General features: G+C 39.6%; 3 protein-coding genes and 5 non-coding genes across 8 annotated transcripts in view; 4 read left to right on the forward strand and 4 right to left on the reverse strand.

Moving 5' to 3' along the window:
* Positions 1-2,144, forward strand: part of LOC118413148 (NLR family CARD domain-containing protein 3-like) — a 14,624-nt gene extending 12,480 nt beyond the window's left edge. Inside the window, exons 9-11 of the mRNA XM_035816333.1 lie at positions 1-89; positions 475-568; positions 1,654-2,144. The exon at positions 1-89 is cut by the window's left edge and continues 1 nt beyond it. Of these exons, the coding sequence (XP_035672226.1) occupies positions 1-89; positions 475-541 (156 nt within the window). The 3' untranslated portion in view covers positions 542-568; positions 1,654-2,144. The remainder of the gene's footprint in view (positions 90-474; positions 569-1,653) is intronic.
* A 553-nt stretch (positions 2,145-2,697) lies between these two features.
* Positions 2,698-2,779, reverse strand: Trnal-aag. The gene has a single exon. It is a non-coding gene; the product is annotated as a tRNA-Leu (tRNA).
* A 340-nt stretch (positions 2,780-3,119) lies between these two features.
* Positions 3,120-3,192, forward strand: Trnav-aac. Its single transcript has one exon. It is a non-coding gene; the product is annotated as a tRNA-Val (tRNA).
* Positions 3,193-3,757: 565 nt separating this feature from the next.
* Trnal-aag lies at positions 3,758-3,839 on the reverse strand. Its single transcript has one exon. It is a non-coding gene; the product is annotated as a tRNA-Leu (tRNA).
* A 685-nt stretch (positions 3,840-4,524) lies between these two features.
* Trnav-aac lies at positions 4,525-4,597 on the forward strand. The gene has a single exon. It is a non-coding gene; the product is annotated as a tRNA-Val (tRNA).
* Positions 4,598-5,176: 579 nt separating this feature from the next.
* Positions 5,177-5,249, forward strand: Trnav-aac. Its single transcript has one exon. It is a non-coding gene; the product is annotated as a tRNA-Val (tRNA).
* A 1,158-nt stretch (positions 5,250-6,407) lies between these two features.
* On the reverse strand, positions 6,408-14,526 carry LOC118413144 (cytochrome P450 4F12-like). Its single transcript, XM_035816329.1, has 13 exons — positions 14,302-14,526; positions 13,463-13,703; positions 11,982-12,099; positions 11,258-11,302; positions 10,682-10,809; positions 10,313-10,437; positions 9,762-9,878; positions 9,216-9,354; positions 8,571-8,761; positions 8,147-8,280; positions 7,742-7,806; positions 7,376-7,458; positions 6,408-6,980 (listed from the first exon to the last, which is right to left on the reverse strand). The coding sequence occupies exons 2-13, from the start codon at positions 13,682-13,684 to the stop codon at positions 6,800-6,802; spliced, it is 1,548 nt and encodes a 515-aa protein (XP_035672222.1). The 5' UTR covers positions 13,685-13,703; positions 14,302-14,526; the 3' UTR covers positions 6,408-6,799.
* Positions 14,527-15,425: 899 nt separating this feature from the next.
* On the reverse strand, positions 15,426-27,017 carry LOC118413145 (branched-chain-amino-acid aminotransferase, mitochondrial-like). Its single transcript, XM_035816330.1, has 12 exons — positions 27,006-27,017; positions 26,361-26,582; positions 24,409-24,519; positions 23,452-23,571; positions 22,694-22,857; positions 21,819-21,906; positions 20,890-20,944; positions 20,275-20,360; positions 19,506-19,574; positions 18,881-18,952; positions 18,554-18,628; positions 15,426-18,302 (listed from the first exon to the last, which is right to left on the reverse strand). The coding sequence occupies exons 1-12, from the start codon at positions 27,015-27,017 to the stop codon at positions 18,258-18,260; spliced, it is 1,119 nt and encodes a 372-aa protein (XP_035672223.1). The 3' UTR covers positions 15,426-18,257.
* Between the last annotated feature and the right edge of the window lie 683 nt (positions 27,018-27,700).

The raw sequence follows: 27,700 nt of genomic DNA on the forward strand, positions 1-27,700 counted from the left end.
TTGCATCTCCGACGCGTTGCCATGACATCCGATGGGTTTGACACTTTCATGGAGGCAGCGGAGAGTCACGGCAAACTTACAAATGTGTCGTGAGTACATTATTCTGTACTATAGAAAAATTACATTTCCTAAAGAATTTTAGGAAGAACTTTTCACAGGACTGAGTCGTGTATACGAATTTGTACTCTTGTTTTGTGTCTCTTTATATCTATCTATTTTGTTCTGTAATATGGGTCAAGTGCCTGAAATAAAGCTAAAATAAATGAAATAAATGAGTGAGCTTATCGATGTGCCCTATGTGGCAGAGACTGCCATTCTCGTATAGGACTGTTTCGCCATAGCTGAAGCTGCAGGGCTGATATCAACTAGGATCTTACCATGGTCAATACTGCCATATTTACGGTATCAGTATTCATACTCCACAAAGATGTTGCTTTATCTGGTTTACTATAGACATCCTATCTTTTCCCACAGATACAGGAGGGAGAATCTTCCGCCGCTGTCAGCCTACAGTGACTCCAAATTGTTGGTGCTCTGGTGACCACCACTATACTGACTTCTGGTCAAACTAGAGTTCGGCGACCTCATACCTCCATGAAAATTTAAAGCTTTCGTAAATTTCATGCAATTGACTAAGACATTAACCTAATGTATGCATGGTGTTGTTAATCATTGACTAACGTTCACATGTCACAATTATAAAATTCCCATTATTAATCATAAAGAGGTTTTGCAATTTTTACATAAATTATGCAAATAAGTTCCTCATTACCATATTTGGTATCTGCTTATATTCCACCTATCATAATTAACATGTGTTACATGTATTGAGGTCCAGTTATTGAAAACAATGGAACTGTACAATTTCCTCATTAATTATGCAAATTCAGTCATCATTTGCATAACATGTATATCATTATGAACATCTTTGCCTAAGCTACCTGCATGCCTAAAATGCAGGCAATCGGTCGTTCCTTTCTGCAGTTATCCTCTTTGGAGTGTCTTGACAAAAACGCCCCTGCAGTTCCACAATTGAATGTTAGGGGACTGAAACTTGCCCCACTTTGTCATGACGCTAAAAGCTATCTACCACCCAAATGTCACGACCATATCACGTACGGGACAAGAGATACATTGAAAAAACTGCTATGATAGAATATTCTCATTAATTATGCAAATGTACTCCTATTTTGCATAATTAGTATTTTATCTTGTACAACATTGTCTAAGGTACCTACATACCAAAAATCATGAAAATCCGTTATTCCCTTCTTGAGTTATCCTCGTCAGAAGTTTTTGACAAAAATGCCCCTGCTATCCCAAAACTAGACGCTAGGGGGCCCAAACTTATGTCATTTTTTCCTGAGCACAAGAGCTATCTAATACTTAAAAATCTTGACCATAGCATGTTCAGAACACCGAGATAGCAAAACCGGAAGTTGCGCTGCAGTACCAAGGTCACACACCAGGGGGCCCAAAATTGACATTGACCTTCGTCTTCCCAACCCCTACCCACATACCAAATATCATCGTAGTCCATCAAGAGATTCTCAAGTTATGCTGACCACACTATGCGGACACACAGACACACACACACACAGACACACACACAGACACACTCAAAACTATACCTCCATTTTTTCATGGAGGTAAATATGTATCTTTATAAGCGAGACGTTTGTATCATATCACGTCATGTCTTATAATGTCATGTACATATCAACTGTTATGTACATTGTTGCTAGTTGTAATAAACTCTCTATGTTAATGCTCGATAGAATGAAAGTACAATTGAGCCCAATGTAAAAAGCCATGAATATCATTTAGCAATACTTTGTATCATAGCCTCTCATATTTTATATATATTATATTTCTACGTCTTCTTTCTGTACCATCGTACAATATACTGGGCACGCGATGGTCGTTCTTTTTGTGTTTTGTGGTATTGTACGTAAACATAGTAGAGTAATATGAAATGTGATGATTTCAACTTCTGTCTTTTAGAATAATGGGTTCAAAAATTGCAGCATTTGTAATATAATTCTAGGTGTCGACCCATGACCATGTGAAGGAATATACATTAATGTTTGTGAAATAAGAGGAAAGATTTCATAAATACGATACAATACCAAGTAGGTCATGAATCAGTTTCATCTTTTGAAAATCACTACAGAACTATTAATAGTGATCGCTTGTGACACGGCGAAATAGCCATCACATACGGGAGACAGTGCTGCAAAATTAAGCTCATATTGAGTAACACAATCACAATATATATATGAAATGCAATGTAATGTAATATGTTGTATGCATACCTAGTTTGCCGGTGCAATGGCCTAGTGGGTAGAGTGTTCGCCTTGCATTCGGAAGGTCGTGAGTTCGATCCCGGCCGAGTCATACCAAAGACTATAAAAATGGTACATGCTGCTTTCTCTGCTTAGCACTCAGCATTCGGGAAAGAGTATGGAAGTTGAACACACACCACTACCAGTGGACTAGCCCCCTGCTGTAGTGATTGCGTTGTGTGTGGCCCAGGGCTAACGAAACAGAGATGGGCACCGCCCTATGCGCCAGAAATGGGCACTGCCTTGGCGCGGGAAGGGTTTAACTTTTTAATACCTAGTTAATTGCCAGTCTGGAACAAAAACCAAACGCCAACAGCTTCAGTTCAATTCCGACGAGAATCGGCAAAAGCCATGGCAGCGGTGGGATTCGAACCCACGCCTCCGAAGAGACTGGTGCCTTAAACCAGCGCCTTAGACCGCTCGGCCACGCTACCTACGCGATGCCAACTTTACGACATGCAAAATATAGGCCTTAATGACTAACGTTAGTTACATTGGACATGAGTGGGAAAAGTGCCAAGGTAAACAATGATAAATCAATCACTTGATATCTTTGTCAGCTGTAAACTTGGGGTAGGCTGCTTAATTGACAGGCCATCGATGCTAATGTGTGGGATTTTCCTTACTTAGAGGCACCGTTAGTTCAATACATTGAAATACAGGCTGAAACTAACCTGCGAAGATGGCGTCGCGCTTCTCAGCACCCACCGACAAGGCACTTGTACGGAATGATCAGTCAGAGAAATAGAAAATACATGTCCTGACCCTCAGTCAGATTCCGTGGTGTAGCGGTTATCACATCTGCCTAACACGCAGAAGGTCCCCGGTTCGATCCCGGGCGGAATCATTTTACTTTAAAAGGTTGTAAGTTCATCTGTTTGAAAATCTGCCCTATCATTGTAATACAACATAAACATCCTTCAGGGTCAATAAATCATACAAATAACTCAAAAGAATAACATCTCAATAACAATAACAACTCAACGTTAAGTTACATCTGTGGTTTACAAAGACGATTAATGTTTTAACAGCATGAAACAGAAAAGTCACAAATTACCACAAAGAGAACACAAGAGAACTACCTATGCAGTAAAAACCGTGAATGACTTGCAATACTTAAGATAAAAGGACGGGTGGAGGGGGCTACTCCCTGATACTGTAAATGCAGAAATGTTCGCGGGGGATTAATGTTCGCGGTTTTCGCGGTGACCACTTCACCGCGAACTTAAAATCACCGCGAATATTTTTCTATTATGGTATTAGATTGCAGTCTATGGTGTTACCGCGAAATTAAATCCCCGCGAACGTAAATGCATTTACAGTCAATCTTAACCCAAGTAAATATTTAGAAATTTCACGTTTCAAAATCATCTGTTTTAAATCAAACTTTAAGGATCGGTTCACAAAAGAAATGGCAGCGGTGGGATTCGAACCCACGCCATCGAAATGACTGGTGCCTTAAACCAGCGCCTTAGACCGCTCGGCCACGCTACCTACATGTCGATATTAGTCTCTCAATACAATCTGCTAGGGCCTTATGCGTATTAAGTCAAAGTCCAAGTTTCACGATCTGATTTAAAGTTTAATGCTTAATCGTCCCTGACATTCCTATGCCATGTAAGTGTAGAGAATATGATAGTGGGTACCGGAATCGATACATAGTACTAGTAGTAGTAGTGAGAGCTATTTATAGAGCGCTTTTAATGGGATGGGTGGTTCGGCGGTATCAAAGTTCAAAACATTTGTTTTCATACGAAAACGAGTGAACTCACATACAAATCCACTGACCGCTCCCTTTCCTTTACAAACGTATTGTTGTTGTTGTCAAAAGAATCCGCGGCTGGAATCCATGCAAACAATCGCGATGATGTCACAGTGACGCACATGGCAGGCAGAAAGCGTGTGGAAGAAAAATAAATAAATTACCAATTGATTTGTAATTTGATCTGCTAATGTAAATAACTAGTGACCTAATCTGCTGACGTCCTGGTAGGCACCTGTCGTAGAATAACAACAAAAACAGCGAACAGTTTTTATTCATAAGACCATGTCATATGGCCTACACGCATTGAAGAGCACGCAACAGGTGCAACGTATTGCATGTTGTCTGAAGCCGAAGGGCAAAGGTTACAGATACATCGGTCGTTATGTCAATATTTTTGCCTGACTGTAGCAAGCGGATTCCGTGGTGTAGCGGTTATCACATCTGCCTAACACGCAGAAGGTCCCCGGTTCGATCCCGGGCGGAATCATTTTGTTTTATAGTATGACATGCAATGTTTACATTCGCCAATGAGATTAACGTTATATTTCCGTGAGTGTGTTCCTGTGAACATCATAACTCGAGAACTAGTGAACGGATCTTAATGATTTTCTGTAGGTAGGATTGTAGGCAAATGTGAGGGAGGGAGGGACATTTTTGCAAAACGAATACTTTATTAAATCTTGATCCCTTAGCGGATTTCCAAGGTCCTGCAACAAAAATTCGGCTTTTGATATCTCTGTTCTAGACCGGCTAAGGTCACGATCTTTGGGTGGCAGATATTCTTGTACAAGGAAAAAAGCAGTTTTCTTTGAAAGTGCAGAGACGTTTTTAGTTGCTGATTTTGAAACAGAATAATTCAAGAAGGGAAGAATAATTTTTTTTCAGGTTTATATTTTTGACGTGTATTTACCTTTGACCACGATCTGACCAAGCAAAATCGACAAACTACCTTCGCCATTTGTATATGTGTCCGATCTACGTACATTTTAGATAAAAGTACAGATGTATGACGGTTATCCCGCATTCACTTTCAATTCATTTTTCATTTTCTTAGCAGCCCGCACCCGATTCCGTGGTGTAGCGGTTATCACATCTGCCTAACACGCAGAAGGTCCCCGGTTCGATCCCGGGCGGAATCATTTTGCAATTCAAACCTCTCCTATATGTTAACGGTGACCTATGTAGTCTCCAGGCAGAGGTTCAGTCAGTCGGTTGTTGAAGCCAAACCTTGTTGCCCAAAGTCAAACCTAATTAATTACCCTTTTTACTGAAATTCAAACCGAATTAACCTTGTTACCTAAATTCCAACCGAATTAACGTTATTACTGATATTCAAACCTAATGCACACCTTCTTACCGAAATTACTTAACATTGTTAACCAAATCCACCCCTAATTCCTTAATTCTGTTACCAAATTGAACATTATGTAACCTTGTTCCTAATCCCTTAACCTTGCTACCGCAATTCATGCCTATTTTCCTTACATTTTTATCCAAATCCAAGCATGATTCCGTACCTATGTTACCCAAATTCAAACCTACTTAACCTTAATTCTAACCCCAATCCAAACCTACTTACTCATTCTTACTAAAATCTAAACCTGCTTGACATTGTTATCCAAATTCAAAGCTAATTACTCAACCTTATTAGTCAAATTTAACCTAATTCCTTACTTTTGTTACCCAAATTCAAACCTATTTAACCTTACTACCCCAATTCAAACCTAATTCCTTAGCCTTGTTTCCCATATTCAAACCTACTTAACCAATCCAAACTAAAATCTAAACCTACTTGGCATTGTTACCAAAATCAAAACCTAATCACTTAACTTTGTTACTCAAATTTAAACCTAATTTCTTACTTTTGTTCCCCCAACTCAAACTTACTTAAACTTCTTACTCGAATTCAAACCTAATTCTTTAACCTTCTTACCCATATTCAAACCTACTTTACCTTCTTGTTCCAACCCAAGCTAAAATCTAAACCTACTTGACATTGTTACTCAAATTTAAACCTAATTTATTTTGCTTTTGTTACCCAAATCCAAACCTAATTCCGTAACCTTTTTACCCATATTCAAACCTACATAGCCGTGTTACCCTAATACAAAATAACCTAATTCCGGATTCAAATCAAAACGCATCTCACATGATACTTGCTACCTACTATCATTTCCCCATTTTTTAGCACCACCTATTCTCTGCATATATATATATATATATATATATATATATATATATATATATATATATATATATATATATATATATATATATATATATATATAATGTTTTTTTCACAATTCAATGCAACTCTGGTACAATTACAAGCAAAAAATCCGTACATGCTGAGCGGTTTCTGGTCTCCATTGTATAAATCGCTTAAAATTTGTTCACATTAAAATTAAGCATCCTGACCGCTTCACGACGAGATGACGATGAAGACAATTATATAGCCATATGTATTACTACCGTATATGAAATTTATCTATGGATATAAATTATTTTCATTAGTGACGTATACATTAAGGGAAACTCATGTAAGACATATTTAGGACTTCATTATGTGAAGTAACTATCACTTGAAGATCAGCCCATTATCGCTAGGGGCATTGTATAATTACTAGTACTAAGAAAATACCGGCATAGACTGAAGACTTTCATATTTTGGACACATTCTGTTTCGACATTAAGTATCGTTCTTGACCGGATGAAGCTTCACCCATATCCCATCCTTAGCCTGCACAGTTAAACTGTCAAAGGGAACAGCTGGCGATTTGGTCTCGTCCAGCTCCAGCTGGAAATGCTGCAGGATCAGCGCCACCGACACCTTCATCTCGTTCATGGCGAAGTTTTTCCCGATGCAGTTCCTGCAAGCAAATAAACTATAAGAACCTTTGAAGGCAATCCTGTCTTCTTGAGCATTTTTATACATGTACAGTTTTGTTCTCCTAAAATAGCCGGCAAAAAATATTGGTCTTAATCACACGTTGATTGTGCTGCTCTAGACTTCCAAATCAACTCAGTTACTCATAATAATCTTTACATAAATTGAGATATCTTAGTTTCAAGACAATATATGCTTTACCTTTGTGCCAAATATTTGATTTAAAAAATGAGCTTCTTTTAAAACCAATTGCATTACTTTTTGAGTCCTCCTCGAAAGTTCATTTGACGAAAGTTTATATGCTTGAGCCTGTTATCGTACTAAATACCTATGTTCAAGGAATATTTGAACAGATTGGTGGCTCACAGAGAGCCTTACCTTGGTCCTGCGGAGAAGGGCAGGAAAGCGTAGGGATGTCTGTTCGCAGAGTTCTCGGGTGAGAAGCGGTAAGGATCGTATACCTAGGGGATTCATGAACATTAATGCTCGCTATATGTGGAACAGCGCTGATGGGAAAGGGTACGTCAGTGAACACGCACCACTGCGAGTGAACAAACTCCCGATGTAGTGTTTCTCAAATGTATCGTGGTGAGGAAGTTTAAAGGTGCGCCACTAGACAAAAGTGTTGCACAAAACACTCGAAAAGCTCGAGTACACATAGGGAACAGAGGACACATAGGAATTAACAAAAATAGTAAGCTCGACACAATGACAATTGGTAAGTGAACAATGAAAAAATAATACCGTTGGATTTGGCCAAATGTCTCTGTTCCTATGAGTTCCAGCAATGTCAGTCATTGTTGGGCTTCCTGAAGAAAAATGTGGATGTGTTATTGCGGGTATTGTCACGTATTGTCCTGGAACAAATTGGCATCAGATCTTATCCCAGACCAGTTTGGCCTGAACCGGTGAAACGGAAGAGCATGCGATGTCACCGATATTGAGAATCCCTGGTCTTTCTCTCGCGGTGCAAAGGTCAGGTAGTTGCCACAACAAAATACACGACAGAAAGCGCCGTGGGATCGAATTAATGAATGAAATCTAAATATATACTGCGACATATGTATGGAACAGCATATCATATACATACACTAAAATCCATGGAATACCTGCCAGCAGATATAGATAATGGAATAGAATATTGCTCACCCATTGGTAACCATTTTCCACCAACGAAAGTCAGGTCCTGCTTCAAAGACCGTGCCACTCGAGGAACAGGGGGGACACAGCGCATGCTCTCTTTGATGCACATGGTGATGAACGGCAGTTTACCAACGTCATGCCTGCACAAACAGTAACATTGATCGGGAACAATACAAGGGATCCAATGATACGTTATATATATGGACGTTTAAGTTTGAAGCTTTTGTTCGGCAGTGATGAAAAAGCAGGCTCACCAGTCAAATGGGCCAATGTTTTGCAACAGCGCTTACCGTGCCAGAACTGCACTGATAGAATGTGTCAATAAGATGGCAGTAAGCATTTAACTTACTACAGATATCATCTTCATGGACACGGTAAGAGACCGGTAATGAGAAAGCATTGGGGGTACAAAAACGGTGTGCGTTCTCACCATGTCATTTCTGCCCGTCCTTGCAGCACCCCTTCCACCTCCCTCCTGCACTTGTCCTGATAATCCTTGTGTTTGGCCAGATGGTAGAGTGTCCAGCTGATTCCACTGGCCGTGGTGTGGTGACCACCGAACAGGAAAGTGTTGACTTCGTCTTGGATCTCGGAAATGCTCAGCCCGGTGCCGTCTTCATCCTAAACGCGCCATATACTAGTATACTGTTTTATTTGAATAATTAAGTTTTTGTATCGGTTGCTATTGAATATTAAAAAAAAATTCCTCGTCAGCAATATGATTATCTTGTACAAATGTACTAACGTTACACACTAGAAACACACATATTAGCAGCTATTTAAGTCTTCTCACAACACATAACAGTTACCTCTCTTTTTTCAAAATTAGTCATTTTTACATTGTACGTTGCAGCTGAATTTATATATTTCCATGAAATTCTCATTGACAAACCCGTAGAACATTAGAACCCTCTCTATGGTACAAGGTTTGGCAATGGTACATTAGTTCCATTACACTCCTCAATGTGATGCTAAATCGTGACAGTTATCTAAAAACGACTAAAGAGGTGAGAGGAGTTAGAGGAGAAATCGGCAAATGTATGACAAGCATGATATTATGCAAGTATGATATTACCTTCGCTTTTAGCAAGATATCTAACAGGTCCAAACACTTCCCGCTTTTGAAACTGGAGTCTTTCTTCTTCAGTTCCTCTTTCCTTTCTTTTATTACCTGTGCGGAGAAACTGTGGACGATCTTGCAGGCCCTGCGGAATCTTCAGAAAATAGAAGAAATTCACAAACGAGACAAAGTCTGATAAACGATGGACGTGATATAGTATGATGAAGTTTTGGATCGTATTCATGCATATGATTGTTGACTTTGACTATGATATTGATAGTGGCAAAATCCAGTCAATGTAGTAGTAGCCTGGTTGTCAGGTTCACCTCACTAGACGATAAACCCTTCGGCTGGAGAGGCCACGCGCCACACCCCATGCCCGTTTTTGGGGCACCTGATCCCTAATATATATCGCGCCTTGATTAGAGGTCGTGTGCTAACTTTGGAAGCGGGCATGTGGCTTTCCTGGCCGAAGGGGGTATCGTCTACTACGGTCTAGTGTGGTAGGTATGGTAACCAGCAGCACTGGTAAAACTCAACAAACGAAAACTCCCAGCTTACCGACGTCCGTCTGCGCTGAGGTAGTAGATGAAATCGATGTGGTTGGAAAGATAGTCAGGCCGGTCTTCGATCAGTTTGGTCAAGTCGTGTACAGCCAGGACGTACGGGGCCGACTGGCTGCAGGAAGACCACAAAGAATAATCTCTTTCGAGCCCCGTGAAGAGTAGATGGAAAATACTATAGAAATCCACCAAATAGGGCAAATAGTTGGAAACAGGATTTATGGCTGGTCACATGGTCATGCATAGGCAACCTATGAGACCGGCCAGTCGTGTGGCAAATCATTAACCCTATTTGGGCCGAACTTTTGTACTTTTTTTAGGGAGGAAAGGAAAATATGCCGCGAAAGGAAAAATACAGCTGCAGGGAAAGGTATATATACCGGGAAGCTTGTACGGGCCCGTCCAAACTTTCCCGGCATTTTGTCCTTCCCCGGCATATTTTCTTTTCCCAGCGTATTCCCGCGGTTACAAACCTTACGCCAAGGCCCCCAGAGACGCCGGTGAAGGAGGCTGCAACAGACAACTTTTTAAAAAAGCAAACCAACTTACCCGTCAGTCTGGCACCTGCTGTTGTAACCAAGGCTGCATTTCAGGATGTTGTCCAACGTCATCAGCCCGATGTGGTCAAACAGCTCAACAGATGCACCAGCTGCGCCACGTGACAACCACTTGTTCTAAGAATAGGAATCAACGCTTTAACTTTGAACATCATCTTAAACTTAATGACCATGTTTTGATATTGATTCTGACTATTTTTATCATGATCTTGAGAACCATGAGAGCAATCGGTCAACTTGTCTACACCATAGTCAAATATTATCTGTGTAAAGGACCAAGGGACTTTCAACTGATTTTCCTCAGATTTGCAAAACCAGGCTATAAGAAAGAAACCGAAATATCTGCATAGCTGAAGCGTACCAGAAGCACAGCAGTTGACTCAGAGAACAGCTTTACATAGTGCTTCAGGATGTCGAAGTGAAACGCGGGAGTCAGCAGGCGTCTGTTCCTCTGCCACTTGGGGCCATCACTGAGTAGAAGACCGTCTCCTACATGGAATGTACAGAAACACTGAGTTATCGGGGAGTCTACTTAGCGTTTTTTTTCATCTTCCGTATTTTTTGCTTATGCAGTAAACATAGTATACGAAAAGGTGTAGGACCATAAGTTTGCAAAACCACACCACACAGTCATATCATTTCACGATACTACAACATTGTTAGCGTTTTTAATTATCAATATCAAAATCGAAAGCCATCCATTAGCTGATTTCTTAGAACTTGAACGTGAACTCAATTTATTTTATATCTGTGAAGCAAACGTCAGGTTGATAATGCAGATATCTAGTACTTTTTGACAATCAAGTTTTCATCGAATACTATTGTTTTTTTTTTCAAGTAAAGGTTTTTATGATTGTCAATTGCTGAATTCAATAAACCAGTCTACTACTGATACTAAAACGTACTGCCAATAGAACTGTACAGACTCCCCACCTACCGAGCCATGGTCTAAAGAACCTGTACACCCACTCCGTCTTTCGTGCTGAAAGGAAAATCACAACGGATTGTCTGACAACATCAGGCACTGGAGAAAAATCGTCACTGCAAGTGGTGGCCTGGTGAGACATTGCTATGAAAGTAGTTCTATAATATATTGGTTTCTCGGTTGGAACTTGATAAAATGTTATGAAATGAACAGATATGGCGACGGCCGGCCCCCATGATAATCTCGTTGTTGGAACTAGACAGACCGCAAAAATAGTGAGATAGGGCGAAAGAAAACAAAATGGGTAAAAAACACAAGATGAGTTCATTTTGAAAATAGACACAATAAACGTTGTAACAAGAATTGCAGTGACAAAACATATCACAGCCATTCATTACTGTGTACTAGTCTAGTGCCAGTAGTAAAAGTGACACTTTTGTGATAGATTGGTACCACTTACCAAGTTGGCAACAACTATACTTATACTCCATATTGGTGCCACCATTACAACTATCCAACTAGTTACACTTCTACAACTACGTAATTACTATGCAGTCATGGCTACCTCGCTAGTGCTACAACACATTTGCCCATTTTGTTCTTTCTCGTCACTTTGACCATCTCCGGAGAGGGAAACATTTTTTTTCTTTTAAACCAGGCGAAAATTGATGAGCTTGCTTACGTCATCCATAAAATTTATTTGCTATTGCCGTATACGAAGAAAATGGATGCTCACTTTTGTTACTGAGGATGAGTTTGACGGTCTCGGGATGGCTGCAGAATGTTAAGGCGATTATCGGAGTCTGCCAGCAGGTAAAGTAGTGATAGTTATGATCATGAGACAGTAACTGGTCCTGTAAGAACGGAGACGAAACGGTGTTGTGTTGGCTACGCTGGGTTATACAAACAAGAATCAAACTTTATTGAATCAACATGGCAGTCATCCAGACTGAATTGCGTTGAATTGACAGTGAAACAAGTTAAAAATACTAATATATTGGCAGTTAAAATCATATATAGGATAGTTAAGATCAAGACATAGGTAGAATACAATTTCTACAACCATTTCGTGTGTCAATCTCTTAATGACGTGCATAACAATACAACAATAACAACTGAGTACATGTATATTGCACATAATGGGGGTGATTGATATTGCACATAGTGGGGCACACACTAAGTCTGGTAAGTCTCTCGCTGCCCTCGCCACAAACGAGTTCCTATGCCTCTCGGTACGGCTGACTGGCAGAACACAGATAACAGCGCGTCAATGCTCTCATCACAACTTACATTAGCTCCTCAAAGAGGCCTAGGAAAAAAAATTGCGTTTCCTGTTTCCCTACCTACTCTAGAAAAACCTGCCGACTCTAGTCTAGACTTTGTATTGTATGGGCAGTGGAGTCACATACTAGTAGCTTGCACTTAGAATTTTTTCCAGCCTGCTTCCTATTGTAGTAATAACACTGCTTGTCCTATCTAATGAAGGGTAAATGTATCTATTAGATTAAAATTAAAATTTGACATTGAAAGACAAGTGTCCTCATGCATATCAGATTACTTTGTTCAACTGTATTGTAATATGTGCCACTAGTCTGATTTTTAGCCAGCCTAAAAAAATTGAAAGACAAAAAAAGATAATCTCTACCTACAGGCCCTAATTGTTTTCAAGAATGAAACAGGAAACACAATATTTTATTTCTTAGGCCTTTCGGTGAGTCTTCTGCATTGGATAATGCTTTGGATAGATAGCTAGAACCTAATTGTGAGATAATTGTTGGAGGATCAATGCATGTTGCAGGATTAATGCATGTTTCAGGATCAATGCATAGGAACTTGTAATCCCCAAGATCGATCTACCGGTACCGGCAGCATAGTCAAAGACAGTCAGTATCCAAAGGCCTGAACATCCAATCCCGCCAATGCACACTTATTAGTTTGATACGATACTGCCTTTGCCCCCCCCCCCCCCCCTAACTCTGCTCGGAGATTATACATAGGAGGCAGTTGAAGTGCTTGTGATGATATCTAACGATTCTAAACAACTTAAGAATTTTACTCCATTCTGTAAGATCAACGGTATTCAGAGACTACTGCTAAGGGGTAACGCTGCAATGTTGATTAGATGAATAAAGATTAATTGAACTTATTATCTACTTTATGAATAACTGTTAAAGTCATAATTATGATATATGGTAGCTCGATGATAACCCCACATACCGAATGGAATTCATCTTCAGGAAACTGCTTCACGACCCTCCTGATCTTTACCTGCCACGCTATGAAGTTCACCACGTACACAGCCAGACGGACAGCCAGTACCAACGCCAGGGTCCACATGACCAGTGTGGTGCCGGTAACGCCGGCGGGGAGTCGGGCAGACAGGAGGCGGAGGAACTCAGAGACATCACGACTCTGCTCATCATCTGCTGACGCAGCCATTTCGAGAGAGTAGGCAGTCCTGAATCGACAAAAAAATGCCACATTTCTAAGCATTTTATTCCTATTCTTCTCGTACCGGCACTTGTATGTAACTATAGGTACTAGTGTCAGGATAAAAAGTCGTGAGGGTCTATTGTTTTGTTTAAGTTACAGATTAGGGTGGCTGATATAAAAATTCAGAAATAGCGATACATGTCATTCTAATATGCCGAAAGAGATCATGCTGATGATATCGATTAACCTTTGTCCTGCTGGCATTGTGTTTACAATTTGACAACATTAGACCCTATCCTAATACAACTGACAGTAGTTCGGGTGGACTAAACTTGTAACATTGCTCAACGCATCTTGTGTTGCAATTGTTTCATCCATTTCAGTAACAAAGTTTAGTTTATCGTGAATGTGGTTTTACAAGTGTAACATTTTCAGGTTGTGTAACACTTCGACATACTTTGTATCTGATAACTAGACAGCTGCGCTGTTCCTAAACAGTATCACAGTACAGTAGTTCTATAACCGCTCTCACGTCACACACGCCATGGACTCACGGTAATGTAACATTGTAGTCAGTCTGGTTGTAGTGATGATCACAAATGAGAAAGGCAGAGAAACAGTACCTTTTCGCTGTTGGCGAAGCCTATATGGTAGCTATTCTGAAGAGGACGCCGATGTTACCGATCTACTGATACCTTTATATCTAGCGGTGCAAAGGTCAGGTCAGGTATTTGTTAAAACAAGGGGTAAAATAAGCAACACAATTGCAAGACACTAGCCTCCAAGCAGAGGTTAGGCTCCGCCTGCTTTTGCCGGTCAATTTAGGAGCTTTCGTCGGGCTATTTTGTACTCTACCGAGTCGAAGAGAACGACATGAAGAGAACGGTGCACTATAGAAAGCCCGTCAAAAACGACCTAAAGACAGCCTGAGCCGAACCTCTGCTTGGCCTTTTGGACACCGTGAGATCTGGGTACAAGGCACAGTGTAATCACAGCATAAGTCTCCGTGGGAGCACAGTACAAGTCTCCGTGGGAGCACAGCGACAATGCCGAAGCTGATTTCGCCAGGCAATGGTTAGACAGCTTGTGTCACAGATGAAGTAATGCCATTTATGAATATGACGGTCTTGTTTGCATATTAATAAATGTGTCCGGTAGGTAGGTCACAACATCCGTGTCGCAAGATTGATTCCAAACAATAAGGAGCCCGGCCGAGACACAAAATAGAACGGTGGCTGCAAGCTGTCCTACGGGGCCGTGCCCGAAAGTGCAGAAAAGGAGCCTGTAAACTTTCTCCAAAAGGTACCGTAGTATAAACAAAGCAAAGTCAATGGTACGTATACAAGAGAATGCAGAGAGAGATGACTGAATTTGTTGTTACCGATGGCAGTACGTTATACATGTAAGAAAGAAATTCTTCTATTATTGGATGATAAAAGCATACCATGAAGCGTCAGTATTAGTCAGTTTATTTACATCATGTAGTACTAGAATCTATTAACACATTGACTCATCACTGCAACGATATAACTTAAAATTGAACAGAATTACTCCCATTTCTAATGATCACTAGTAGTATGTGACACGGGGACATGTAACATGTGCACTAAAATACAATCACCAGTTCAAAATCCCACACCCACACAAATATGGTCATCTCTGGTTAATTGACTACTAAATTTAGATATGTAACTACAGGATTCCTGTCAAATGTTTACACCTAGTGGTCACAAGAACTCGGTCAAAGTTTGCGAAATGCTAGAAGTTGCTTTATAAAGAGGAAACATACAACAGAAACATACAGGTACATGAAAGCTGTGCTGCAGACTCAACACTTCAACGTATTTCACTATTAGCATTTAAGTTAATCTAAGTTGGTACATTACATAATGAGAAATAAAATGTTCTTCATGTCAAGGAATTGCCGTGATTCGGTCGAAAATTCCGTTAAGTAAATTCTTTGAGTCGGAAAACAGCTTATCTCTCATCGTATTCTTTAAATACTGTATGTGAGAAGCTTATGACAGTAAACACATGGCAAAGGTAATTCAACAGTACAGAAGCCGTATATGTACTTTGATAACTTGGAATAAAAAAAAAACTGAATTTCGTGAGGCATTTAACAGGCACAACACTGCAACAGTTTCTATCTACCTGTAAAAATATAGATTTATCCTATAATGGAATACATTATCACTATCACATTTTGTACATTCTTTCTTCCTCAGGGGTATATTGCTATTTCTACAGCAAGGCATACTACTTCAAGGCAGCAAAATTCCAGAATCAAAACAAACTTGAAATTGTCTGAGCTCTGATGCATTGTCACAATTCCTTTTTAATTGGTAAGTAACAATGATATGTTTAGCCTACAACAACGATAGTTTTGTGCAATACCAACATAACAGAGGGCTTCTGTCTTCTAAAGGCTTGAGACTCATATCCATTATACTCCGGAATCCTAAAAATATCCTAAGATCGTAAACTGCTCTGTTGTCAGTTAAAATCTTAACATTATTTTAGTTACAACACTGCCAGCATAGCACGACAATTTCTAAGTACTACTGTTGTCCTTGTTAGTATCACAATCATACTCACAATTACGCATAAGTAAGGCCGTTAGTTTCACAGCAACATAACTTGTTTGGCAAGACAAGAAGCACAATGTGCATGCTGCATTGCAGTACCAGAATGATCTACAACAGAATGGTAAGTAGATGAAAACCATGTACATGTACATGTACATGCATATGCTGGTGGCTATCATAACACTTTCAGCATGGAACATGTATGGAGCAAAGTCGTCCTCAGTTATCATGGAGACGACTGGCCAAAAAGTTGGTGGTTCCAATCAACGAGTTGGGAAAAAACATTCACCAAGGCAACATGCATTAGCCGTAGCCTGGATGCCAGCCTTTTTGGCTCTAGCGCTCTCTGTTGGTACTTTTTCCGGGGAGCAGCCAAGAGAGTGCCCTAATGCCAGAAAGGCTGGCATCTAGGCTACAAACATGTATGTTTGAAATGAAACTATACAAAGGAGTTCTTCATACTGGCATAATTTGTATTAGCAACAAAGCTTCACAAGAGTGCTACAGGCAAATTAATGCCAATCACACACTAACTGTGCAATGTTAAATGAAAACATCTATTATACCTTCTACAACGTCATATCATTGCTTAAAAACTAACTGTTATCCTGATCAGTGTAATTTACAATACTGTACAACATACTTTACATATACCACTGTCTCACACTAGAATGTACAATAACTGTTCCACAGCAGAGCAGCGAGGCAAAAATGTAAAATACATTAGACACAGCATACCACACCTTATTACTAGCTAGCATTCTGCACCCAATCATACTGTACACTAATGTACACATTTTACACCATAAAGATTTTCAGATGGAACATATATTAAAAGGGGTGCTTACTTCACCACTGAAATCTTTCTCAAATATTGCTCTAACGTTCACGTCTGGTGTCACCTTTATTTAAACTCTGGTTTGCTTCAATCTCCAATTGCTTTATTTGCAGAATAGTCTGGCATCCGTTAATTAACAACTGGCATTTGTATACTTGTCGATAAGAGAAGTGAACGAGAGCTAGACTAAGTTACAAAATGTAGAATAGGATGGATACCATGCTAGCTGCATTACACCATAACCTTACATGTATATCTTATGTTTTGTACTTGTAGTTTTTACCTAATTTGGTCTTCCACCTTTCAATTGCATGTTTTCTGCAACGAATTAAAATCAATCTTGATTTTTAGGTCTGTAAGTTTATTTTCCCAATCATCTCGGGCGGAAAAAGACATTTTGGTAGTGCATATTAAGTACGTGGATAGAGTACTTCTGAAATACAGGAGAAATGCAAACCAACTGCATATTGACATAGTGGCCATATTTGGTTCTTTTACAATGATCTATAAAAATAATATCATAAGATGATGCCATGGCTGTCTCTATGAAAGGGAAAATAAGAATAAGGATCAAATGCCTTATCTTATCTGGTCAGAATTCAATGTGAATATAGCAAGAACACAAACTTTTAGGCAATTCTTGCGTATCGTTAACATCTGCATCATTTGTAGAGGAACTTTCATGATCATGATGGACTATGTAGATGTTGGTCAATTTAGGGTCCCTGTTTGTGCATATTAATTCGATTTCTATTATTGTCTTGTGACTGAGATCTACAGGGTAGTAAAAGAACTGCTGTGGATGGGTGGGAGATACAGTTATGTATTACTAAGTAAGTAATTTATCCATCACTATTGAAAACATATGCGGTGCATTAAGGTCACCTGCATCAACATTGTAACAGGTCACTGTTACAATGTACCTCTGCAAGAAAACATATGGCTATGTCCAGGAATACTTGAAAGTATCATTTGTACTGACATATTGAGTAATATCATAAGTTAGACAGTTTTATATTTCAGGAATCAGAGACAGAGCAGGATGGAGAAATAGGAAACTCCCTGGGTGTAGCTGCTCTGTATCCAGTGTTGTATCACATGGCTCTGTGGAAGAGGTTTACTTCCACGGCCTGTTCTGGGACTGACTGCACATTCACGACTCGATCGGTCTAACCCAGTCGTGCGACACTCTTCCGAACTGTGAAATATGCAAAAAGATACATTCAAAATCATGTTGAACTTCTTAGTTAGAGTAAAGACATGCGCTTTTTGATTTTACAGCCAAATATCTTAAAATAGGACAGACTTGAATAACCTAGGTGCCATCCTAAGTTTTCAGTGGTTCCAAAACTCAAGCGAGGTTAGCTTGGTAAGAGAGGAATGTAAAAGTCACAGGGAACTATCTAGGATGGCACCCAGGCTAAGACTTTAACAGAAAGAAGAAGTGACCTGAATGTCTGTCAGCTCTTGATACAGCCTTCTGCACACTACCGCTCCCGTGTCCATTGTGGGGATGTGCAGATCCTACAAACCCACAAAAGAAAAAAAGATCTTAGTAATAGACTTTAATAATAATGCACATGTCTAAGAATACCAGTAATACATGCACATATGCCTCAAGAAGCTTATAATTTACGAATATGCCAGTAAGTGAGAGCCAATTTTAGCCAAAGGGAACAGTTCTTGCAGATTGTTAAGCAATGCATGTGTGTATCATTATTTTGCACCATATCATGAAAACCTGTTCAAAGTCTGTTTTAAGCAAAAACTTTCTACCTTTTCCCCATACAGAATTCTGTCTATGGGACAGACCACACAGGCAGTTCCAGCCCCAAACAACTCCTTGACCTGTAGTGAAGATAAAATCATAATGATTAAATTTAACAAATATCTTAAGTCATGTAATGCACACGTGCATGACATACATGTATATTTTGATAAAAAATTTTCATTGAAAATTTCACTGGAAACAAGAGTCTATGACACTGATTTCATGGACACATGCTGTAGACAAATTGTACAGTAACAGTACTGTAGGAACTGAGGTACATGCATGTGTGTCTTTGCAAAATATAGTTAAGCTTCATGGGTGTAGAGGATACTTTGGCTATGAAGTTTTTTTAAGCAGCATACAACCATGTACTGCAAAAGTTCGCGGGGATTTAATTTCGCGATAGCGGGAAAATGGACTTTTCACGGTGGATTTAATTTCGCGGTAGCACCATGCACTGTAGTCTCTTACTGTTATTAAAAAAATTTCGCGGTGGTTTTAAATTCGCTTCATAGCTTCATAGGTGCAAAGGATACTTTGGTAGTAAAGTATTTTTAAGCAGCATATACATGTATATGATTAGAAGACAAAATACAAGGTACATACAGATACATTAAAAACATAACCTACTCTGTTCTCCTCGAGTCCCTTGATCAAATCTTGCATCGTGAAGGTTCTCTCTGTCACTTTGCACTCATTCTGTGAAAGAAGTTCAAAATTAATGCACTGTGCAAAAAGATCATGAAAACTCATACTAGTATAAGATCATAAATGGTTGTGGGGTTTTAAGATGAACTTTCTACAATTAGAAGGTGGACCAAATCCACAAATCTTGAAACTTGAACAGTTTTATTATGCCATTATCAACAATCTATTTGTTAATGTTCTCTGATGCAGCACATCTCTCATTTTCGACTATCTGCCAGCACAATTTTTTCTTCTTCTTGTAACATAAACAGTGTACCAACTGGTAAGTTGGGCCGAGGACCGCAGGGCTTGGAAGACTTGGCGTGGAAGACTTAATATGTGGATTGTACAAATGCATTTCTGCCCCTACAGCTGGTGAGGGTTTGGGACTGGTGAGGCAGTGTTCTTGCCAGCCTGAATTTTTTTCTGTCCCCTGGATTTTGAATGGAAATCCTCAAGGCGCAACGATTCTAGGGGGTCTCTGCAGAATCTAGACCCTCTGAAATGCTTTTTCCTTTATTTTTAGGGGTAAAGTTTGTCTATTACAGGGGACAGAATGGGCAAAATTTTTGTCCTTCCCCAGCAACAAAATTCCGTCAAATAAAAAATCAAAGAACGGAAGCTGGATAGAACTCTGTGGTCAGGTGAACATAACAGAGGTCCTTGACAGCTACACTGTACCAAGTGAAGACAACACAAGCCATGAACTGACCCATCCTCGTGCCAGGTCCAGCAGGCTTCTCCTGGTCACCCCCGGGAGGATGATCCCCTCCAGGGGAGGGGTCACCAGCTCAGGCTCTGTACAGGAAACAAGTCAATGTTGTGCACACCCATATTACATTATACTGTATGAAGTAGAAGCCAGTTAATGACACAACGGATTATCTCACACTTCTGTTAATTGCATGGAAGCCAAAAAGTCCTGTTGTGGTGCAGCGCAGCTGCATAACGAAATACACTAGCAAATGGGGTGTGCAATTAAACGGCTTCTATTGTATAATACAGGGTATATATGACGAGTGGAACTTTGATGAATACTCATAATTGTACAAGTAAAGACCGTCATTCACAATCTGCAAGCAGATGTTGACTACAGGTAGATGATCTTAAGGTTTTCTGATCAGATAGTTGAGGTAGTGTACGGTTAAAGGAAAAAAAGTACATCAATAAACGTTTTAAGGTTTTACATTTGTTTTTGTACCCCTACATCTGCAGGGAGATTGGATCATTCATGCTAACAAAACGTATTACATATTATATTATTAAGTCAATTCCATCCTGTTGTGATTGACACTATAGTACAAACGGTGGAACATGATGATCTCACCTCCACTTTCATTCTCCCAGTACATGAAGATATTCATGGTGCCAACCTCTGTTAGCTGCAGGAAGGAAACAACAGTCATGTAGACTAACATAAAGCTCAGAATGCAATTCAAGGATGAACAAATGCTGAATTCAAGTAAGTGAAATGGTCATATTTGGACCAGAAGATATTGTACTCATTCGTCTGTGAATAGGTTAAATTTCAAATTAGTCACATCTCTATCACCTTAATTTGACATTGATTTCAAACTGGTTTAATTCAGAGTAATGCCCAATGATAATTTGAAGGGGGAACAAGTCTGGGACCAAATCCTTCTCACTACATTGCCACCTACATTATGCAGGTGCAATGCACGGGGAGTACTTGGCGAATCAAAATCAGAATTGACCTGAACAACTAAACAAGGTATTAGAGGTACCTAGATACCTTCTGGGCCTGTGTACCTTAACAAATTTCAGGTACAGGTACAGGTACAGGTACAAGGGTTTAGGTACAGGTCCGAACCTGCACCTGTACCTAAAAAAAGTTTAACCAAGTATTGTAAGTTAAACATGTATCTAACTGTCTTTTCTAGTGGTAGATTGTCATCTTTGTATGGGGAATTACATATTTGAATCTCAAAACAATTTCTTTGCAAGTTTTCGTAAGTTTCAACTGCAAGATTATCACCAATGTCATTGTTGATTCGGGATTTACTTGTCCAGCAGTCTTAAATTTAAAAAGTAGTGTTTAATAGTGATTTAGTTTGTTTAGGTACAGGTACAGGTACACAGATGTTCAGGTCCGGACCTGTACCTAAACAATTTTTTAGGTACGATACAGGTAGGGTATTTAGGTACACAGCCCTATGTTGAAGTTCTGGCTGAGTGTGTACAAACAACATTCTTCTCTTATCAAATATAGAAATGAAGTCCCAACATGAGCCAGACCTGGTGATCGTCTCCATACAGCCAGAGAACCTGCTGACAGCCGCGCCGCTCTGCCTCCTTCTGGATCCGGATAGTGGGGCCGTAGTTACTGGAAATATAATGAGGACTGATTGAACTGACTCCTACAATTGAACTCTGTGCTGCTTACTTACTGCTTAAGTCAAGTCCATCCGGCCTCAAGTTGAAATGGCAGCCCATGTGTCCCTGTCAATCATTGCTCTATGTAAGTTGTCGACTTCCAGGCCTGTGTCATTCCTAAGGGTGTCTATGTGCAGAACTCTGTGCAGAACTCTGTATAGAACTGTTACAGCTGTACTGTAATACATAACTCACCAGTTATTTGAAGATACATGGGGGGTATTTCCGGTGCTCACCATGGCAACTGCCCCGTGACAAACATCCCTTACGATTATTGTTCACATGTGCTGGTTCCAAGGATGAATATAGATGCATGTTACATGTTTCTGCAATCGGTGTATAATATGTGTATCATTCTTTCAGCTCGACCTAATGGCATCCATCTCATTCAGTGAAACATGTACTATAGAACTTTTTTGTTCTTTTCTGCTGCAAATTTTCTGTTACATGAAACAACCTTTGTACTGACATTATTGACAAAGAATTTTACTCCTTCCAAGATTCTTAGGATTAGGCTACATGACTGTGTACTTAACTCAGAGTCAGGCATGGCTTAGGTGGTGACTCTAGGAAAAGGCCTTTTTACTATATATTCTATTAGCCTATTTATGGACATTACAACTTTATAATCAATACAAAATGCAGGCTACTGATTGGTTAACCAATTCTAACTACATGATAATAAAGGGATGTCCCGGCCCTATCACTCTGAGAAATGAACAGAAACTCCCACTCACGATCCGAGCTTGTAGTTCCCGACGCCTCCCCTGAAGGCACGGATGTACTGCGGGTCTGCCATGAGGGACACCGGGTTGAACGCTCCCGTCTTGAAGTACGAGCCGACCGGACCCAGCAGCACAAACAACATGGCCTCTTCTGCCTGCGAAACTCCCAGGGTGGGCTGGGCATGAAAGTAGGCAGCAAAAAATTACAAAGAATTTAACAGAAACTCTCATAATTCTAACGGGTGCCAAAATACCACAACAAGAGAGAAAAATAAATGAATTTAAAGTGATTTAAGGAGATATACCAAATGAATGCAGCATCAGTAATCCTGAGGTATATAACATACACTTCACTAGCTGGCAGATATTTAGGTGTTCAAGACAATCTTGATAAGGCCTCTAGAGCAATTTTTTTTTTTCAGGTGATGGTATTATGGCACTTGATAGAATTGAGTGTTGATGTTACAAATTTCCTTTCGTACAATTAACTTAAAGATAAAATTTTTCCTTAAAATTTCTGTTACTCTATCTATATTTATATGATAGTGGTTTATACGAGCTCCAATGAATGGTGACCGAACAAGGTTGGATACTGGCAAATTTCAAACACACACTTAGACAAGAACATTGTAAGCATGTCCTTTTTTCACTTAACTTTTGTTGTATATTCATCCGTCTACTGGAACCTGACAATTTCTGTAAAAGCTTTGATCCTGCCTCCAAACCTTACATACAAAACATTAAAGCAAAGACATCGAATCCTGACCCACCTCTGTGCCGATCATTGTAGGTCTGATGTACAAACTGCAGTCTTTAGCAGCTGGGACCCAGTCTTTGTCAACATCTATCAGCTTGGAGATGCACTGGATCAACTCTTCACCATCAAAATTCTGAAAGATTAAAAAAACAAAATAACAAACAAAAACAACAACAACATGAAATCAGAATACAGACATCTCGAACATTTTTCTCCATTCTACAACTGTATAAGCTTGTCTTTGTCATTTAATCCTCGTGAGAGGGTAAACAACACACAATAACCCGCTGATAGTGGCTGTGGTAAAATTTCTGCAGTACCCGTCTTACTCTCTAGGAGGCAGTTTTTACTGCCAAGCTGATGCCCTGATTGGCCTGAACAGGAATTTGGGCATACTAGTACTAGTAGTCAGGAAAAATGTTTGAAAAGTGAAGAATGAAGATTATGTCAGTTTGTTATGGATAGCCACCCTTTGTATATTCTGCAATCCTTAACTTCTTAAGTATTTCTTCAAGTTGTTCAACTTCATGGCACAAATTTGCTTTAAAAAATATTACAGAGGTTGCAATAACATGTATCTCAAAATTTAACATCCAATGAATATTGACTGTGCATTGAAAGTACATTATGGACAAAACTGCATGCAGGGATTTGCCTGGATGTTGTCTCCCGATTACGCTATAACAGTCACATCTACAAACCAAGACCTGGACAGAAGCTTTTGGGAACCCGGAGAACAAAACACAAAGAACACCTAAAATTCAGTCATAAGCATAACTTGTGTCTATTCCTTTAAAAACACTTTTATTTTTCGTTTCCACAAACATAGAAGCTAAGCCCCTATATGGAAATGTGACTGTGGCATAAGACATTATTTTGGGAGAATTGCTCTAAAATCATACATATGCCAAGCTAGGACAGTGCCACCAAGGCTTTGCAGCAAGGAGAAAAGATCGGACGGGTAACTTACAGGTAGGGCGGCTCTAGCAGCAGTGCTGTTCATCCTCTCCATGTTGGCTTCAGGACGGAACAGTCTCAGTTTGTTGTCCACACCTCGGTAGGCCTTCATGCCCTCAAACAGCTACAAGTGCAACCAGAGGAGGCAGATAAATATTATTAATGTTGGTCTAGGTGAATTGTTCATGGAGGAAAAAAAGGAGAAACTTGGCAGTTTACTTGTGCCATGTGTCAAGTGTAGCTGTGTAAGGTCTCAAAAGCATATCGGTCATTCAAACATGAGGAATAGTGCAGAGATGGCAAAAAATTTGGTGAGTTGTTCGTTTGAATGGCAAATGCTATATTGTGACTTTATGATTTATTGCTTTTCGGTGAGATTTCAATCTGAAAACAGACTCATTACACTCTGGCCACTTGTGTTAGGAAAGTAGGTAAAACAAAGGCTTTGAATAAATGAGAAAGTGTATACAAATTTAAAGCACAAAAAGAAGAATAATGAGAGTATATAATTTAATCAACAATGAAGTGAGATATTTTTCTCAGATGAGCATTTCTAACCCTGGTTGACGTCAAAGCTCACTCTAAAACAAACGTCATGTCGCCAACTTCAAGTACCAAATGGAAGCTGAGCATCCTAAAGATGATAAGGAGAGGATATTTTCATAGAAGGAGAGGCTGTTTTCCAATTTATGTAATGGAGGCCTGCACGTAATCAATGTGAATGAACTGTAATGACAGACTGTGAAAAGTTCTTGAAAAGCACATAAAGTGAGCTAAATAAAGCAGTTAAATGCTGCATCACGCTAGAAGTGGTGCTTATCATATACCATCATAAAGTGTTTTCTGGGTTCTGTGTCAAGACTGTGTCATCATGCTATTCCTGTACACATGGCAATTTGTGGATTTTATGGGACAGAATGAGTGCTTTTGACATTTCACTCTGCCTTGAAGATTTAGTATTCTCCTGACACACTCAAGCGTTCCATCCCCGAGCACACTACTGTTATAGCATCCTTACAGCAAAACACATACAAACATGTCATAAACTCATACTTTCAATTATAACAGCTGCCATTTTTCATCAGACTTTCAACAGACTTTGCTCGAGGAATCTCGAGGATCTGCCTTCGATGTAGGAAAGCCCTCCCTCCTAGATCTCCATTAGCAAAGCCTACAGTCTCCCCAAAGGTAGGAGTTGTTCTACAGCACTTCGTAGGTATTCTAAAAGATCAGAGGGAAAATCTTACAAGCACTTTCCTGGAGGAGTACATTCATTTTAGTATTTTTACTTTATGGTGTTTCCAAACAAGCCTTCAACGCATTACCAAACAGCAATGAAAACTTTTAGTTGTGCCTTGAAGTTGTGAATGCATGTAAAGTGTCAATGAGAATGTGGCAACGTGGCAACATGCTACATTGTGTGGTTAGGCAAATCAATACAGATATTGCCAACATGATAAGAAAAAAAGACACAACAACAACTTGAGAGTCCAAGCCAACTTCAGGAAAATTAGGAGATTGGTTTCGGGTACTTATGGGGCAGTAAAGAAAAAAAGGTGCTTTCAAGGACTGCTTACGTGTCAGAACACAGGGCTGGGTACTTTAAGTTTACATAGTAGTGTTGTGTGTGGCATAACTGTGGCGTTCAGTGTTGGGCTCTGAATCAAGAGGTCCCCAGTTCAACACCGCCATGCCCACCACGTTTTGCCCTTGGGAAAGGCACTTTACACGACCTTCCTCGCTTCACCAAAGAGTAAAATGGGTAAATGATTTCAGTAGGGAAGATAAAATACTATCTAATACCTTCATTCTGTACGTATGTGATACTGTTAAAATAAGTTACTAAAACTTAGGACAGTGCAGTGCCATATCGTCCTCGTCTGTCCGAAAGCAAATATAGAAAAAAGGATAGAAATAGAAAAAGAATTACTTTTACCTAAATTTTTACTTTCACCCAACACTAACCTCCACAGAGTAGTGCAGTGCCTTGGCCCCTGGGTGTAGCTGTAGGGGCTGCAGGGGGGTGATTTTGGGGTGCTTCCAGCCATCCTTGCTCGTCCACTCCACGGTCAGCATGTGGTCAGTGAAGTTCTTGCCGAAGACCAACTCGCTGGGCTCCGGCTTAGGCTGGGGGTTCTTGGTCAACTCGATCTCCAAGTCTTTGTACTGGAAAGCATGTACATTATACTGTATGGTTGAAATACTGAAGCTCAATATTGAGCTGTGATATAGTGATGCAAGGGTCTGAATATTGATATCAGTGCCTCCTCTACCGATTAGAAGTCGACATAAGTTAGAGGAGGCACAAGATATGTTGACCTTGGGTAAGGGAGACTCTATAGAAAAAATCTAACAGGTACACAAAACAATCATCAGTGTACTATATAGTATAAAATAGAAAGTTTGACTGTAAATTAGTCGTCTTAAAAGTTGGGGCTTTGTAAAATGTACTACCGTAGACAATAGTTGATTCTTTTCAGCAGAGGGAAGACATTTCTTCTTTTGTATGTCGGCCACTACTGCAGAAGTAAAGACTGGTAATTGCTTTAATTTCCCCCACAGGAAACAAGGGAGCCAATTGGGTGAAGGTCCTGACTGTCAAGTTAAAACTGAAATGTCCATTTTGCCCAGAATGACTCACCCTGAAAGAAGCAGCAGAAGCCATGCCTCTTCTCCACAACATTGTTCCTGAGACTTTTCCATGGTGAACTGCCTGGAAGTGGAATAAAGAAGAATGTATGATTAATCTACCATTGATTTATACTAAGTTCTTTTCCTTATGTGATTGTAACTAGTCTATCTTTATTATAATGATGCTGTTTTACCTTCTTTAGTTGGTGTTCTTTTCTTCCCATTGTAGTTTTGTTAATCATCTTTTGGATCTGTGGTTTAGCTTCGTATCTGTTAAAGTTTACTTTAGTTAGTAGCCTCTTTCTCTATTTCATTTATGTAATCTTTTATGCTTCCATGTATGAGTTTATTTATGTTTATTTGAAATGCAATAAAAAAAACTTATGAATGAAGAAATAAGCAAATGTATGAATGAATGAATATTACCATTAGATCGATGGATGAAAAACATCAATGTGGCTGTCTTGAGTTATTTAAAATCCATTTCCTATTGATATCACAGCAATATGGAAATATGAAAATGTAAAGAAAACTAAGTAGGGACTACCAGGTACAAGATCCCAGCTAGGCTTGCCTTAAAGGCATTTACAACTGTTACACCTGGTCTATACGTCTTGTGTTCAGACACTTACTTACACACTGGCCTTTACATATACGAAATCTTAGCTAAGCTT

Source organism: Branchiostoma floridae, chromosome 4, assembly GCF_000003815.2.
Source record: "Branchiostoma floridae strain S238N-H82 chromosome 4, Bfl_VNyyK, whole genome shotgun sequence".
Lineage (NCBI taxonomy): Eukaryota > Metazoa > Chordata > Leptocardii > Amphioxiformes > Branchiostomatidae > Branchiostoma > Branchiostoma floridae.